Below are 18474 nucleotides of genomic sequence, written 5' to 3' on the forward strand. Positions count from 1 at the left end.
TTGTCTCTCTAATGTGACACCATGATATGGTATCATGCGGCTTATTAAAAAAATTTGAAAAATATATATTCAAAACAAAATTACGTCTGAAAACACAAAGATTGGAAGACTAAAATCTTAAATTTCCCATTCAAAAACTAAAAAAGAGAGACAAATCCTAAATTTCCCCTATCCTTCTATATTTATATTTTAAATTTTTTTAATAAGCCATGTGGTATCACATCATGGTGTCGCATCAATGAGGCATAGTGACTGATAGGGGTGTAACCGGTCCGGTCCTGTCCTGTTTTGGATAAAATCTAGGACCGAACCGGTATATACCGGTTTTGTATTTTTCAAAACCGATTACACACCGGTTATCCTCCTAAACCGGTACTTTCGGTTTTACCGGTTTCAGGTCCGGTCCGGTCAAATTTTTCAGTTTTTTTAAAATGTAAATTTCACAATTTGTCATTAAAAATTTGTTTATAAAAAAAATTGATTTAAAAAAACTATTTTATACTTTTATTAATATATTAGACTATATAATAGTATTAATATTAGACTATTGGTATAGTTATAAGTTATATATTAGTATTAGTTATAAAATTTTAGTGATTAAGTATTAACATTTTATGTAATAATTTATAAATTATAATAAGAAATTATTTCATATATGAATATATATGTTATATATAAAATTTCACATAAAAATTTATAATTATACATTATATATAAAACTTATATATATTAATATTTAATATATATAAAATATTTTGTATAAAACTTATATATAAAAAGATTATTTTTTATTCTTTTTAATCAACCGGTCCGGTCCGGTTCGGTCCGGTCCAAAAAATCCTGGAACTGGAACCGGACCGGAACCGGCCAGTTTTTATGTTTTAAAAACCGGTTCTGGACCGGACTAGTTCAAAACCGGAAAAATCGGTCCTGTTCGGTCCGGTCCGGTCTGATTTTCCGGTTTGAATTTACACCCCTAATGACTGATATAAATTATGAAGTATAGTAGCTTTACTCTTTATATTATTGATTGGGGAGAGTTTTAGGTGTTGTTTTGGCTTCAAGAGTGCTGGGTTGATCTTTCAACTTCGAGAGAAATGGGAGGATGAAATAAGAGAAAAGATGGAGCTAGTGAGAAGAGAAACTAGTGGAGAAGAGAAAAGAGAGGAAGAAGAGATAAGAGAGGAAGACGAGAGAAGAAGAAGCGAGAATAGATAACTACGGGTGTGTAACACTCTGATTAATTAACCATTAGGATTAACCCTTAAATGCTCTAGATTAGGCTTTTAATTTTGGATTATTACTTATATTAAGGTTGATAGTGAGGTTAGCCTTAATCTTGGCATTTAGTACCATTAAACTAAGGTTAGAGAAGCAAATCCATTAGTGAATTTGGTGAGGCTTTTAGAACCTTAAAACATTTATGGACATAGCCTAAGAAGCCTTGAAACCAAGCCCATAGGGAATTTAAGACTTGGTAGCTAGTTTTGGCCCAAGCTTAAGGAAGGCATAAGGCCTTTGGGCCAAACTTGGTATAGAATGGACCCATGACCTAATTAGGCCAAGTCAAACATTTTCAAGCCCATTTTAGTGGATCTTGAGGTTTCCTTTTAACCCTACAAATCTGGAAATAAGGCCCTCTCATTCAAGCGCAAGAGCCCATAAGCCATGAACCCACACACTTGACCCTTTTAAAGCCCTCAAAGCCAAAAGCCATATTTGAGTTTATTTCATCATTCAAGACCAAAAGCCTAATACACCATACTATTAGTTTCCTTAAACCCAAATCATACCCTAAGTACTCAAATTAAGTTTTGAAAATTGGCTAAGACTATTAACCATCATACTTGAAGTTAGTGAACTTTAAGTCATGTTTTAAAACTTAATTTTGTTTAATTTTTTCTTAAACCTTTTAATTTGAATGTTCTTGAATTATTACTTCATTACATCATAATTATACCTTGCTAATACCCTAACTAAACCTCCCTACATGTCATTAAGGAAAATGACATATCAAACCTATACCTTGCATTAATCGGCTTTGTGTATTGTCCTTTATATGCTTGGACTATTTTGCCCTTAGGCCCAGCATTTTTGTGATTTTCTCCAAAGGTAATATGGTCCTTAAACACCTCATGAGACCCCTTCAAGTCCAGTTTGAGCCTTGGATGAAATTGGTTACACAAACCAACTCAAATGACCAAACTGAGTGCACCTTGATCTAGTTTGTGTAGGAACCGATTTGGTTGGAATTTAACTAACCATCTGCCATAGTTGAGCCACCACCTTATGCCACCTCCTTTACCACCCAATCCCCAAGAGGTCCCATGACCATCATGAAGAAATAGACTTAGTTTTTCCCACCCAAAACCATCCAAAACTGAAGTCCAAAATTTGCCAAATAAAACCACCTGAATCCACCAGTTTGCAATGGTGGTTTGAGTGATTTTCGGCCACCTGAATGATACCCCACTACCTGGACACCTCAATAGAACCAATTTAGCTACAGTGAAGAGAGAATCATGGTGGTTTCAGGCCATTATTCCCCTTGCACAAGGTGACATAAGCCCATGGAAGTAATCTGAAAAATTTCCAGACTTGTGCACCTCCCACTTCACCTAATCACCTTACACCAAGACCAATGTCTCCACCCCTCTTGAACCCTATAAATACCTCTCTCACCTCCTTACTTTCTCCACACCTAAGCTCCAAGCTTCTTATTGAGCCTTGAGAGCACTTCTCCCTCTTAGAGATCAAAAGAGTGAAACCGAGTGAGTTCTTGAGTGTTTTTGTGTAAGACTGTCTTAAGTGCTTGGAAGGCCACGAAATTTGTAAGTTTTCTTGATTTTGATCTTAGCCAAGCTTTGCTTCCAAGTGTTGGTATGAAATTTGGTTGAGTTTTGAGAAGGTTATCATGCTTAGTTCAAAATCGGGTCAATTAAGAGATGATTTGAATGATTAAATGATTTTAAGTAGAAATTTAGCTATGACATGCCTTAAGTATGATTTGATATGATTTATCATTGTCTTAGCATGATTATGGAAGGTTCAAATTGTCGTTAGAAGCATGCCATGGTAGGTTTTGAATCTATCTTGTTTTGATCACCAAGCATGTATCGGTTTTTAACATATTGGTGATTAAGGATTTCTTAGCCATGATTAAGTGTTGGGATGAACTTGATTATCTAAGAATTATCCATTAAAGATATTAGTGATCATTTGTAATTAAAGAAAATCTCATATGCATGCATTCATAGGGACCAATAGTTGAAAACACACTTAGACATCATTTAGAGTGCATACCACGGGTTGAGACTATTTGGGTAAGTTCCACTTTGATTTTTGAAAATCCAAGGGCATAGAAGGTTTTAGAATGCAAAAAATATGAAGTTCATGAAATTTGGTTAAATTTAGGAGACGTTTGGATTCGCAAGTCATCTCAGCTCATCTCAATTCATCTCAACTCATCTCACTACTATTCATTACTATTCAGCAACTTTAATTCACAAATTTCACTACTATTCACAACTCATCTCATTACTATTCACAATCCATCTCAACTCATCTCAGCTCATCTCAAGTCATCTCAAGTCATATTCGAATCCAAACGTCTCCTATTGTTTGCAATTAGTGAAAATTTAGGGGCTAAATGACAATTTTTGAAAGCCTAGGGGTATTTTTATAAATACCCAATTTTTAAAGCCTTTGCTTGTGACCCTTATCCATAAAAGTATTAATCCTAACTTATTAGGCACTTGATTTACGCAGCTAAGGCATTATTTTCAAATTACTTAGGAAATTTGTAAGTTGGCTTCTAACTTACACCTTGATAGATTATTTATAAATTATTGATAAATGTTTCATTCATATTTCAATTATTATTTTGAGCATAAAATATCATGTTATATGATTCATTGAGTGTATACTTACATGACATGTGAGATTTTCACTATTTTTAGCATATTGCATATAAATTTTAGATTCGCAAGATAACTTGCTACATATGCACGTGTCATGAAATACATTTTTCAAGCATAACATGAAAATAATTTTTGATACGACCCTAAAGGCTAGGATGAGCAATTATCCTAGTGGACCGGTGAACCGGACCGGACCGAACCAAACCGTCGATTCGGTCCTGTACCAAGTTTGGTTCGGTTCGGTACCGGTTTTATTTTTTTTAAAATCAGTCAAAATTAGTTCGGTTCATATTTTTCTTTTTATAAAACTAGATCAGACCGAATCGATTCATATATATATTATAATTTTTTATATTGTATATAATTTTATATATAATATTTAATTATATATAAAATAGTTTTATATTATATGATAAATTACTAATTAATATAATATTAAATTTTAAAATCTTATATCACTATTATTTATTGTATTAATAGTTATACTAATACTATATAGTGTGTATTAATGGTAATACTAATACTATATCACTATATATTATAATATACTACAATATATTATCATTACAGTATTATATACTATAATATACTATTATATATATATATATTATATAATATATAATATAGTATATTAAAATCGAAAAACTGGAATGGAATCAGTAAAATCGGAAGTACAAGTTTAGGGGGGTAACTGGTGTGTAATCGATTTTTAAAACACAAAATTGGTACATAACGGTTCGGTCCTAAATTTTGTCCAAAACCGAATTAAACTGGACCCGTTACACCCCTTAAGATAACATGGAGGTGGAGGTGTGAGAGAGGCAAAGAGTAAAATAAGGAAATTAGATTTTTTGACTTTTATATCTCAACGTAGTGGACGAGCAGATTAAGGGTGGGTTTGGATGTTGAAGTGAGTTGAGTTGTGTTGAGATGATAAAATATTATTAGAATATTATTTATTATTATTATTATTATTATTTTAGAATTTGAAAAAGTTGAATTATTTATTATATTTTATGTTGAGATTTGAAAAAATTGTAATGATGAGTTGAGATGAGCTCAACTTCCAAACGAAGCCTAAATCGGATGGGTTTTTGGTTGTGCGTTCGGGTATCGGGTAATTACCCCTATTGAACTGTTTAGATTTGGAAAAAAGGTTAAAAATTCCAAAAATAGAGAAACTGTTTGAGTATTTTTATTCAGGTTAGGTTGGGAAATCGGGTCGGGCCAGGTATGCGGATACTTTGTATAGGCCTACTTGAATCAAGGGAAAATAAGTCACTTTGTTTAATTTAGTATTTTAAATAAAATTTTTTATTAATTGATTTAAAAGAAGAAAAAAGAAAAAATAATTAGGTCGGACCGAATGAACCTACCTGACTGAACTGAATTGATAGCTACCGGTCTAGTCCAATCCCTAAGGGTGTTCGGTCCAATCCGATTCGGAAAAATGATGGACCGGCGAACCGGACCAACCAATTTGCACCCTTATACTTGATACTATTTATCCACTTACAGATATTTTATACATTTCCCTCTTCCTCTTTATTATTTATTTTTCTCCCTCTTTTCATCTATTTTCTTTATTATTATTATTATTATTATTATTTTCTGTTTTTTATATATTTTATTTTTAAATGAATTAGATAAGAAATTTGAATAAGTTGTTGGATGGTTCTTTGAAAAAAGTTGTTAATTAAAATAGAAAAAACAGGATTGAATTAGTTATTTTAAATAAAAAAAAATATAGATTACAATTGGGAACGATATTAGTTTTTTGGTTTGAGTTCAAACTTCATCTTATACAACAGAAACGCTGTAAAACAGGCACCAAAACGTTGTCGTGTCCTTCCAACCCAAGTCTTGCGTTCCAACTTCTATACGAAGTTTCGAACTCACTCCTGGATAACATCCGCAAGTCCACAACAAAGCAGCTCACAAGATCTGATCAGATCCCTTCAGATCCCCTCAATATCTGTCAACAACTCTGTGTTCTCTCTTTATAAATATCTGCACATATTGACCAATTCTTATTTAATCTTCCAAAGAATCCGATTTTGCAAATCGAGTCGACGGTTTGATTTCTAGGGTTTCGGAGCCTCCGACGTCGCTTCCTCGATTTCTGCTGCAATTGTGGTGTGAATGTCGGGTTGAAATGTGTGGGATCGTGATCTAGGGTTCGTAAAGGTCTTGTCTTTACCTCCGAGTGCATGAAGATTTGGTGCTTCTGTCTATGCTTTACCAGGGAAGAAGAGGACGACAGAGAAGAATTAGGAGAGGAAGATAAAGGGGAGGCTATGGGGGACAACGTTTTCCGAGACAAGGATGATCCTGAGGGCAGAGTCAAGAATGAGGAGGAATCCGAGCAACTAGGGTTCGCGGGGAATGGTCGCGGGCGGGATGAGCAGCTGAGGCTGTTCGAAGACGATGACGATGACGATGCCGTTGCAATACGTGATGGGGCTGCGCATTGGGAGGGGGCGGCGCGCGCCGGTTCACTCTTCTCGTGGTTTCGAATCTCGCGAGGCTCCGAGGGAGAGGCTAGCTCGGCTTCGGCGGCTGGTGGTGTCGAGGATCGTGGTCATGATTATCACCATAAGCGCTTCAAAGCTCACTCTGATTCTCAGTGAGTTTCTCATCTCACAATGTTTGCATGCATGTGTAGCTGTGTGAATTTACATGTATTTTGCTTCATTCCCTCGATGAATTTCATTTCGTTGGAATCGAACTTCGTTCTGACTGTAATTTTAATGTTCTTTTTGCATCTCCATTTGTGGTTTGAGTTGGCGGAAAGATTAGGAAGGCAGTGAGTGTATACTCTGAGATTGTAGTTAGAAAAACAGCTTGTTTTGGCGATGATCGTGCTTGATATCCTAATGGCCGCGTTTTAAGTGTAATTGTATGACTTTATTGTTGAATGTTACTTTTGTTTTCTTGCTTTTATTATTTTATTTTTTGCGTATGATGCAGGCGTTGCTGGTATTTTAATGGGGGATGCAATGTGCTCTCTCTAAAGAGTATCGGAAGTATATATATGGGCTTAAGTTTTGGTGCATTAAAATAAAAATGTAGCATGCTGCGAATTGTTGTGAGTTTTGTATGTCAATAAATCTTATATGTAAAAAAACTTATTGTGCATTTTGTATAATTATCCACTAGGACTTGGGTGGATATTTATGCTACACAAACTTGCTCTGCCCTAAAGATTTGACATTATATCCACGATTATCACACTTGGCATGCAAAAATAGCAGAAAGGAGTACAACTACAATAGTTTTATAGGATTTCTTTCTTATATTTTCTGGGGCTCTGGATTTTGTGATTAAATTGTGCTATTCAATTACGGACTAATAGAAGGTTGAAGTGAGTGCCTTTGTTTCATTGGAGCCCAACCCTTTGAAGGTAGTCCCTTTTGGTCGGGAAGTGTTTCAGTCTTGTTCTTATGTAAAGTGGATGTGCACTCATCTATGTATCTCATGCGCCATGCACCAATGCATATGGTCCATAGATCATGCCTTCAATGGGTCTTGCAAATGTGTGATGCATCTTGCAAATGTGTGAGTACTACTATTTTCCCAATGGGAACATGGTGGAAACTGATTTCCTTTAGCATGCATGAACCTTTTCATCTTAAGGAAAAACTGTTTTGGAGAGATTTGAACACAGTCTGGATTTGATATCATGATTTGCGTATTGCATAAGTTATTCAAGAATTGACCTCTGGTTTTGACTTGGATATGCATGCTATGTATGTTGAACACTTGCATGATGAAAACCTTTTATTGCAGTGACTGTCATTTCCCTCTGGTTTTGACTTGGATATGCCTACTATATATGTTAAATACCTACTTGAAGAAAACCTTTTATTGCAGTGTCTATCATTTCCCAACTTCTGTGGGTTCAAATGCTGGAAACTCTAGGTCATCTGCAGAGAGAGTTTACCATATTAGTCAGGGATCTTCAATTCCAACTGAGAATCAGTTATTTTATCATTCACCGACCATGACTGATGGTGGTGATGAGAATCCCTCTGAATCTAGTGATGGGAAAGATGATGGAGGAGATGAGATTGGAGATCTAAAAACAGAAGATTTTGAAGTTCGGATGGATCTTACGGATGATTTACTCCATATGGTATACATTGCCTAAGACTTTTTGGAAATTATCATTATCACTTGCCTTCGATTTTTTAATCATTTTAGTGTTTTTTTCTTCCAGGTTTTCTCTTTCTTGGACCACATCAATCTTTGTCAAGCAGCCAGAGTGTGTAGGCAGTGGCGAGGAGCTAGTGCACATGATGATTTCTGGAGATGTTTGAATTTTGAGAACCGGAACATATCTATAGAACAATGTGAGTTTTGATATGATGTCGTATACTCCTGTTACATTTTTAGTTTGTTCAAAAAATCGGATGGCAGGCACAGGATAAAGAATATGGATTTTTGAGACTTTGTGAACTGGTGTTTATCTATGTTTTGGTGGGCATTTTATGTGCGGTATCTCTGCTGAAAGAAAGTAGGAAGTTTCTCATTTAATGGATTTATTTGCAGTCGAGGATATGTGTCGGAGGTATCCAAATGCTATAGAAGTGAATATTTCTGGTGCTCCTGCTATTCACCTGCTTGTCATGAAAGCAGTCTCTTCATTAAGGTGAGAGGATTTTGTTTTGGCTTTTCTGGTTGATATTGTGTGATCATGGCTAATATATTTTCATGGTTGTTAGAAATCTGGAGGTTTTGACACTGGGGAGAGGGCAGCTAGGGGATACCTTTTTCCATGCTTTAGCAGATTGTTATTTGTTGACGAGATTGAATGTAAATGATGCTACTCTTGGTAATGGTATTCAAGAAATACTTATAAACCACGATGGCTTGCGTCATCTTCAACTAACTAAGTGCCGGGTGATGCGTGTATCTGTCAGGTAAACTGATTTAAGGTTAAAAGTAAACTATCATCTCTGTCAGTCTGTTTTTAAGGTTAAAAGTAAACTATCATATCTGTCAGTCTGTTGACATTTTTTACTAATATATGACCTTTTACAGGTGCCCACAACTTGAAACTATGTCTTTGAAGCGCAGTAACATGGCTCAGGCTGTGCTGAATTGCCCACTTCTCACTGAGCTTGATATAGGCTCTTGCCACAAGCTTTCTGATGCTGCTGTTCGTTCAGCAGTGACTTCATGCTCTCAGTTAGAGTCTCTAGACATGTCAAATTGTTCATGCGTGAGTGACGAAACTCTACGTGAGATAGCACTCACTTGTCCTAATCTCCATTTTCTTAATGCTTCGTACTGCCCAAACATCTCACTTGAGGTCAGTTTCTAGAGTTTGTTACAACCTTCCTTCTGGAATTATTGGTTACATCTTTATCTGACATGCTTCATTACTTCTTTTCAGTCTGTTAGACTGCCGATGTTGACAGTTCTTAGGCTCCACAGCTGTGAGGGTATCACTTCTGCTTCGATGGCTGCAATAGCTCATAGTTATATGTTGGAGGTTTGAAAGATTTGCTTACATTGGATATTGATGTTGTCTGCTTGTCTCTGTTGCCTCTTGAGTAAATGCTACTTTCAACGTCACAAAATGAGCTAATAATTTGTTTCAGGTTTTGGAACTTGACAATTGCAGTCTACTGACTTCTGTATCCTTGGATCTTCCACACTTAAAGAATATTAGATTAGTACATTGTCGCAAGTAAACTCCGATGCTCCTTTTAATCTTTCCCCTTTCACCCAATCTTCCTCGAAAAGTGCACACAAATGCACCCTCTCTCTCTCTCTCACTCACTCACACACACACACACATCTTTTTCCCTGGTGGAAATTTTTCTGTTTCATTCTTTTATTTGTTATAATTATATTTTTCCTGCAGATTTGCAGATTTGAATTTGCGTAGCACCACACTATCAACTATAATGGTGTCTAATTGCCCTGCACTTCACCGTATTAACATCACTTCAAATTCACTTCAGGTATGTCTTTAGGTCAGCAGTTTGGTCTGTTTTTTCCTCATGTCCTTGATCACTTGCCAGAGACTGCATTTTAATAAATTGGTTTGATGGACATGTAGAAATTAGCATTGCAGAAGCAGGAGAGCTTAACCACGTTGGCATTGCAATGCCAAACTTTGCAAGAAGTGGACCTCACAGATTGTGAATCTCTAACAAATTCTATTTGTGAAGTTTTTAGCGATGGTGGTGGATGCCCTATGCTAAAGTCGTTGGTTCTCGATAACTGTGAGGTTTGTGAATTGGGCCATTTCATTTCATGTACTTATCATTTTGCTAAATTTACTTGTGCCCAGCATTTGAAAATATGCCTAATTGAAGTGGTGTTTTGTTCTCATACTTGGTGTTCTCTTTATCATTGTTTGGTCTTCTTTAATGATTATCTGTATGATATTAAGTTTCCTCACAAAGTAGTGTTTGTTAACTCCAAACCTTAAACTTGTTGCTTTGAATACTTTGTTTTAAAGCACCTCCATTTGTTCGCAATGTTTAGGCAAAGGATAAATCCAGGGACATACTTGCTTTAACGTACGTAGATAATGAGAAAATTTAATTGATACTTTGTTTATATATGCCATGTATTCCAAATCCATATTAGAAGGGGGCTCACTACATTAGCACGGGTTTAAGGATTGAGGAGTGTAAAGGAGCCTGGTGGAATGGTTTGGCTTGGTGGAACACTTTTTGTTTTTTTTTTCCTCATCTTATTTGTGATTCAATTCCAAACTTGTTACTACCCGATGTCATTGTGAATAAAATTGTGGTGTTGTGCAGTGCTATTGTGGTTTACTATTGTATTGACTTTACATCTACCGAGTCATAGCTTTATTTGCTTTCCCCCTTGATTTAATATGATAATTCTACTTTGTTCAGAGCTTGACAGCGGTGCGATTCTGCAGTGCTTCTTTATTTAGTCTTTCCCTTGTCGGTTGCCGGGCTATCACTGCTCTTGAACTCACATGCCCCTATCTGGAGCAAGTTTGCTTAGATGGTTGTGATCATCTTGAAAGAGCATCATTTTGTCCTGTAAGTGAGAATGATTGCATAAATGCACTTTTACTGTATCATACACTGCTCTTGACATAATGTTTCATTGAGTATTAAATAGTAAGTGCTAAGGTGATAAATTTTGCATTAAGTATATTTTTCCAGTTGTTTAAACCTTGCAGAAAATTTTTATGCTATTTAGTGCCACTCTCGTGTTTCATATTTTTATATAGTTTATGCGCATACTTATTTGCATTCTTTTTGTATTAAATATTGCTGAACTTTAATTGTTTTCTTATTAGGTTGGCCTACAGTCCTTGAATCTGGGAATATGTCCTAAATTGAATGTTCTCAGTATTGAAGCACCGCATATGGTGTTGCTTGAATTGAAAGGATGTGGTGTGCTATCTGATGCATCTATTAACTGTCCACTTTTGACGTCTCTGGATGCTTCCTTCTGTAGGTTAGTTGGCTTTTTATAGTCTTTGGTTGTCCTTTGTTACTGCTCAAACTGACTCCTTTTTCTTTTTCACTTGCAGCCAACTCAAGGACGACTGCTTGTCTGCAACGTCTGCTTCATGCTCGCTGATTGAGTCATTGATATTGATGTCATGCCCATCAATTGGTTCTGATGGACTTTATTCCCTACGCTGCCTTCCACATTTGACTCTGCTTGATTTATCATACACTTTTTTACTGAATTTGCAGCCTGTTTTTGACTCTTGTTTGCAACTAAAGGTAATTTCTCTAAACAGATATATCGGTAGTCTACTTTTTACATGGGGTATATTCCTCCACTTCTGAGATGAAAGTTTAGCAGAAACTAACAAGAAACTCCAACTATTTGTCAACCGGAGTAACCATTAATCTAAGTTCTCAATTATAACTGCTAAAATCTCCAATTGTTGGCTTGAAATGCATGCTCTTGTTAAATTAATGAGAGAATCTTATTAATTTTTCTAGATTATCTGGTTTTTATGTTGAGGCTAACCTTTTGATGGTCCTCATTTATGAGAATCACTGTACAGAACATAGCATGAATGTTCTTTTTGATTATAAATATTGGTAAACTTTTTAGGATCATATAAATCACTTAAAAAGGAAATAGTTCAAATTGGTACGCCAATTGTACATGTTCATATTATTGTTTATGGGGGACCATTAAGTTGTGTGTAAGATTCCTTAGAAAATTACATATGAAGTGATATTTTGGGTTTACAGTCAGTTTTGATCAAAAAAAGAAAAAAAGAATGAAATTTAACAATGGGTTTTCTACCAAGAAAAAAATGGTTTGTTGGATATCATATTTTTGTTACCGGCAGTTATGACCAGAAAAAATATTGAATGGCACCCAAGGGCCTGACACCTTTTCTCTATGCTTCTCCTAGGTTTTAAAGTTACAAGCATGCAAGTATCTTGCTGACTCATCTCTTGAGCCCCTTTACAAGGAAGGTGCTCTACCAGCTCTCCAGGAATTGGACTTGTCTTATGGGACCCTCTGTCAGTCTGCTATAGAAGAACTTCTTGGTTGCTGCACGCACCTCACACATGTGAGCTTGAATGGCTGTGTTAATATGCATGACCTAAATTGGGGTTATGGCGGTGGTCAGATTTCTGAGCTGCCTAGCATATATACCTCATTTTCCACATTTTCGCCTGACAATATCCACGAGCTAATCGAGCAGGCCAACCGTCTACTACAGAACCTAAACTGTGTAGGTTGTCCAAATATTAGGAAAGTTTTCATTCCACCAGCAGCACGTTGCTTCCATTTGTCATCGCTCAATCTTTCTCTGTCAGCAAATTTGAAGGAAGTTGATCTTGCCTGTTTCAATTTGTGCTTTCTTAATTTGAGGTACCTTTCTTTTATTGAAAAAAAAAAATGGAAATGAAACCAATTTGTGATACTTTATGATGTTTTTATCCATGCTGACTTTTATTTGTCATACCCATCAGTAATTGTTGCTCTTTGGAAATATTGAAGCTAGAGTGTCCGAGATTGACTAGTCTTTTTCTTCAGGTATGTATTTTACATTCCATGTTTGAGGTCCTTAATCATTGTCTTGGTTCATGTCACTTGAAGATATGAAACTTGTGTTTTTTTTTTATTCATTTTCTTTAATAACCAGTGTTAGGGACATTTGGATTGGGTAGTTGGATAACAGTGTTAACTTGAGGAATTCCCTCTAACTCAGACAGCCAAGGCTGTATGTTCTGTAGACTTCAATATGTAAAATTCTTCTGGGACTCTTCCAGTTCCAGATTGGTTTTGTACCCTTAGTTTGCATCTGTGTATCGTTTTTCTTCGTTGAAACTTGGCACCAAATATGATATTTGGTGTCAATGCAGGCTTGTCTTCTTTTTCCTCCTTTCCATGTTGAAAAAGGTGTATATTGTTTTAAAGTTGGTTTGTGTTTGAATCTAATACCGTTCCTTGACTTTGAAATTGGGGCTTTGTTAGTCTTGCAACATTGATGAAGTAGCCGTTGAAGCTGCCATATCAAAGTGTAGCATGCTGGAGACCCTGGATGTCCGCTTTTGTCCGAAGGTGAGAACAGCCTCTACCAATCTTTAGTTTCGTGCAGTATAAACATCAGATCAATAATAATTCCTCTTAAGAATGGGATTCGTATAGGGATTCATATATACAATCTGAATTACTATTTTCACTCTTTGACAGGTATGTTCGATGAGCATGGGGAGATTACGTCTGGTATGCCCTAGTTTGAAGCGTATCTTCAGCAGTCTGTCACCATCATGATTTGATAGGATCCTTTGTTTCATTTGTATCCGCGATGATCTCAGGAGGCAATCAGCTTGACAAGTGATCTGTGATTTGGGCCAGATATATTGTAAATGCCATCTTTTCTAGCCTTAAATCTTATGTTTTATTTTTCGTTGTTGGTGTTTGTTTGGTGATAAGGTACTTCATGTAGCTGGCTTTTATGTAACAATAGAATAAGTTATTTTTGTTTAATATTGATGATTGTTTTATATTAATTGCTCATTGTAGATTCAATTGCCGAGTAAACCGCCATCAATTTCCTATTGTTGGCATCTATTTTGTTGTGGGGTGTTTTGCTTTGAACTTTGAAGGTAATTGACGTGGATGGATGGATGTCTTTATGTAATACAGCAAGATGTCTTTGCTTGTAAATTAATTAATATATATTATTGCTTCTTAATTTATTTTATGGGTCATGTAGTTTTGCCCTTGCTGATTTTTATCGGTCATGTAATTTACAGACGGAGAGTTTTCCCCCCAGAAGTTTCGTCCAGCCCCATTTAAAAAATTGACAGCATTTAAGTACATGTTTTTAAGTATTTTAAATTAGACCTTTTAAAAAATGTGCTTGTTAAATGCTTAATGGGTTTGCATATATTTTTTGAATAGAGGAATATTGTCCTTTACAAATGGTGCTTTCAAAATCAGTACTGCTATCTATATACCCCCGGCTCTTAACCCCGCCGTGGCCTCGTGATTGATGTGGCAGTTGATAATATTAAAAAAAAAAAAAAAACAGAAAACCCATAAACATAACGGTGGAGTGAGGGAATTATTTTCAGCTCAAACCAGAGCAGAGCTGTGGTTTTCGATCCGTTGTGCGGTCTTCTCTTGCGATCTTCAATCCGTTATGTGGTATTCTCTTATGGGTTTTAGGCCTATTCTTTCATCTGCATTTCTGGATAAGAGAACGGCTTCTTGTTGGGTTTTAGCTGGGTTTTTCTTTCATCGACATTTTAGCTGGGTTGTTGCTCTGGTTGCTCTCTTTTTTTTTTTTTTTTTTATGTGAAAAATGGCTTTGTTTATTAGCTTTATATAGAGACCATTTTTGATATCTTTGCTTGGGGTGTGTTTTTTAAGCTTGATTTTAGTTGCAAACGCATCATGTCCATCAGTGGATGAAAAATAAAAAGAAAAAGAAAGTGGATCCCATCTGTTTGTTCATTTGCTACTATAAATTTGGTAGTTTAAGATCTGGTTCATGTATGGTACCGTTTCAAGTTAATGATAACGATGACTTGAATGCTGTAGTTAGCGACATAGTTGAAGAGGTTCATGAGAACTGATTGATGTTGAACCAACCCACTTTGCCAAGTATTTGAAAACTTTAAACTTGTACCATTTTCTTTTTTCCTAAGCACTTTAAATTAAAGTTGTACCTACTGGGAGAGTCCTTATAATTATGTAATGTAATGGAAATCTAGTTTATTTTGCCTCGTATAAGTATGTGAGGTGCAATTTTCATGGTTTTATGCTTAGCTTGATGAACTTTCTATTGCAAAAATGAAAATCCTTCATGCTAGTTCTATTATATTTCATTGAACTTTCTATTACAAAAATGAAAGGCTACGGAGTTGAATATATATAATTGTAAATGCTGATTTCGATGAAGTTATGGTTTTGAGTTCTTTTTTGTTCCTAGGCCGGTTTGGCTTTCAAATTGAACACCAGCTCTCTGTCCTCCAGTTTTAAAAACCCCCATGTCCTTTCACTCGGCATTTTAATTGCTTGAATGACATTTTAATTGCTTTTGCATTATAGTTTATTTTATTCTAGCTATAAAAACCCACCTGCTAAATGCCAATTGGGTGTCTTCATAGTTTGTACTAATTTTTAGCATGGGAAACGAGAAAGAACAGCCAACTACGCAGAACATTATCTAACTCAAATCCTCCATCCAAGATATGTATGTTATATGATTTAATATATAAATGACATTGGTATTGTTGAGTCGATATTTATTTCTAAAATACATCAATAACTTTATCTAATAACATGTTAGAACATACCATCAACTAATCCAAACATTCCAAATTACATGCCTGGTTACTTTGGACTAGTGCCTACGTGGTCACCGACTTTTCTACCATATCCAGTTGGCAACCAATATCCAATCAACATACAAGTGGTGATAACTGATCCAGATTTATTCTTAATAAGTTGGTTTGCACCTATAAAAGAAAATAAGTTGGGCTTCTTTGTAGGAGTTTAATTGCAGACTTTTTGTGTTTATTGCAGAATGCTGGTTACCCATTTCAACATATCATAGAACCTCCAACCATAGTTTTGAATTTTGTACTGTACCAGCCGGTATGGCCGAAATTTTTTGTACTAGCCGTCCTGCCGGTACAGGTACTATATCTATTTTGTACTGGCCAAAATACCGGCCGTACCGGACAATATTTCGGCCTGTACCGGCCGATATTTCGGCCAGTGTTTTTTTTTTTTCATTTTTTCAAACTACAATCTTATTTTTTAACCCCCAATCCAGACTAGACTATTTATAATTTATATATATATATATTTATATATATAATTTATTTATATATAGACTATTATTTTGGAATATAATTTTAGAATATAATTTATTTATATATCGACTATCCCGAAATGTTATCCCGAAACACTATCCCGAAACGGTACCGGTACCGAAATATTTCGTTCCAATGCTTTGACCGGTACATCCTCCGGTACGGTATTCAAAACATTGCCTCCAACTCCTATCAGTAATACAAGCCCCACCACAAGCAGAATAGTTGGTTCAAATGATAATAAACCTGATAGTGGGGAAACTGAAGTGCCATGTGGATCTCCTAGAGTTGAAAAATGTATTGAGGATAGACCAAATCCTACAGAACCTAATGATGGCAGTGCCGAAAATCTCATAATGTCCAAGTGGATGATGATGATACGATTGAGGAGCCACAGTTGGGAATGAAGTTTAATTCCCTTGAAGATTTATTAAGTTATTATAAGGAATATGATAAGAAATACGGGTTTGAGGTGATGACAAAATTGATTGAGATGGGAGAAGATGAGTCTGTTAGATATGTCACCCTTACTTGTGCCCGTGGTGGGAAGGCTTGGAATAGGACATTGAATGTTGCTAACCCACGTTTGACAAGAAAGACGAAATGTAAGGTAAAGATTAATGCCTTAAGGCAAGATGGAATGCTTCGGTTGACGACAGTACATAATATCCATAACCACAGTCTCAGTCTAAAGAAATCCCGCTTCCTCTGATGTAATAGAGAAGTTAGTGATGCAGCAAAAGGGTTCTAGATACAAATGATTTGGCTGACATCAGAACGAATATGAGTTACGAATCTCTTGTTGTTGGCGCGGGTGGATTCGAGAACCTCTCATTTTTGGACAATGATTGTCGTAATTATATTGACAAGGCAAGACATCTACGACTTGGCGGAGGTGGTGCTGGAGCGCTCCGAGTGTACTTTTTACGGATGCAGTACAAAAATCCTGGGTTCTTTTATTTGATGGATATAGATGATGATATGAGGTTAAATAACGTCTTCTAGGCAGACCCCTGTAGTAGAATAGCGTACCACTCGATTGTGACTTTTGAATGTGATGGGAAAATGAGTTATTGGTTTTCGTTTTTGCCCATATTTTGCAGTGTTATTTACACGACTGAGTTTGCATTTTTCAATATTTATTGTTACAGTTCATTTTTTGTCAATCTTAAGATAACAATTGATGGGTTTTAGCTTATAATAAATAGATTCTTGGTGATTCTAGAATTTAAAATTTTGATCCAAAAAATTAACTTAAACTATCTCATTACTATTTTCAAGATTCTTATTTCATCACTCTCCAAGCATGCCCTTAGGTAACAATTAAAAGGATTGCTGATCCAGGAGTGCCTTCTCTTTTCTCTCTCGGGAGGTAGAGTGAGGTTTTAGTGCCTTTGAAGAAATTCAAAGGATTAGTTCTCACGTCTTGTGAGTTGGTCTTTTTGGTCTACTTCTTTGAATCTAGAATGGAAACTGAGGATCTGGTAAATCGATAGGAAAGACTCCATTTATCTACGGAGGAAAATTCTTTTTTCCATGTCAAAGAAGACGATAGGAGGGATACTGAGAGACATGGAACACACTGCATAGTTGGGAAAGTATTGGCTGATAAAATTATAAATAGTGAAGCTTTCAGAATTATGTCTCAACTATGGAGGTTAGAAGGATGGGTTCGTTTCCAAGAGCTAGGGGACCAAAGTTTCCTGATAGAATTTCAGACCCTAGTCAACAAAGAGAAGGTCCTTAGTGGTCGACCCTGGTGTTTTGATAGAAACTTGCTTACTCTACTAGAGGTGGACGGGTCAGTATCTGTTGATGGCCTTCATTTTGGTTTTGAATCGTTTTGGGTGCAACTACACAACCTCCCACTGGCCACCATGATGGAGGAGTTCGGGGAACAGTTCACAGCATCAATAGGACATGTTATCAGGGTGGACGCAGAGGCAGATGGACGTGCATGGGGAAGGTGCCTTAGGGTACGAGTGGCCATTGACATTCACAAACCTCTTATGCGAGGTAAATGGCTCATGTTAGGAGATAAGAAATTCTGGATATCTTTCAAGTATGAAAGATTGCAGAACTTTTGTTTTCAGTGTGGTATTCTCTTCCATAAAGGAAAGAGCTGCACTTGATCTCGCCATGATCAACAGGTCACAGACCAGTCTTCACTACAGTTTGGCTCATGGCTCAGAGGACAATCAAAGAACACGAGTACCTTCGATGGCTGTAAATACAGGGGCTCT

The 18474-nt window shown here is 36.1% G+C and overlaps 1 protein-coding gene across 1 annotated transcript; it reads left to right on the forward strand.

The window, feature by feature from the left end:
* Nucleotides 1-5753: 5753 nt before the first annotated feature.
* Nucleotides 5754-13985, forward strand: LOC108985991 (F-box/LRR-repeat protein 15). Its single transcript, XM_035690913.1, has 17 exons — nt 5754-6546; nt 7794-8055; nt 8140-8272; nt 8472-8571; nt 8645-8842; nt 8964-9234; nt 9319-9417; nt 9527-9615; nt 9793-9892; nt 9991-10161; nt 10802-10954; nt 11218-11378; nt 11455-11653; nt 12304-12770; nt 12872-12935; nt 13377-13463; nt 13596-13985. The coding sequence occupies exons 1-17, from the start codon at nt 6131-6133 to the stop codon at nt 13674-13676; spliced, it is 3051 nt and encodes a 1016-aa protein (XP_035546806.1). The 5' UTR covers nt 5754-6130; the 3' UTR covers nt 13677-13985.
* The last annotated feature ends 4489 nt before the right edge of the window (nt 13986-18474 follow it).

Source organism: Juglans regia, chromosome 6 (genome assembly GCF_001411555.2).
Source record: "Juglans regia cultivar Chandler chromosome 6, Walnut 2.0, whole genome shotgun sequence".
In the NCBI taxonomy this organism is placed as follows: Eukaryota; Viridiplantae; Streptophyta; class Magnoliopsida; order Fagales; family Juglandaceae; genus Juglans; species Juglans regia.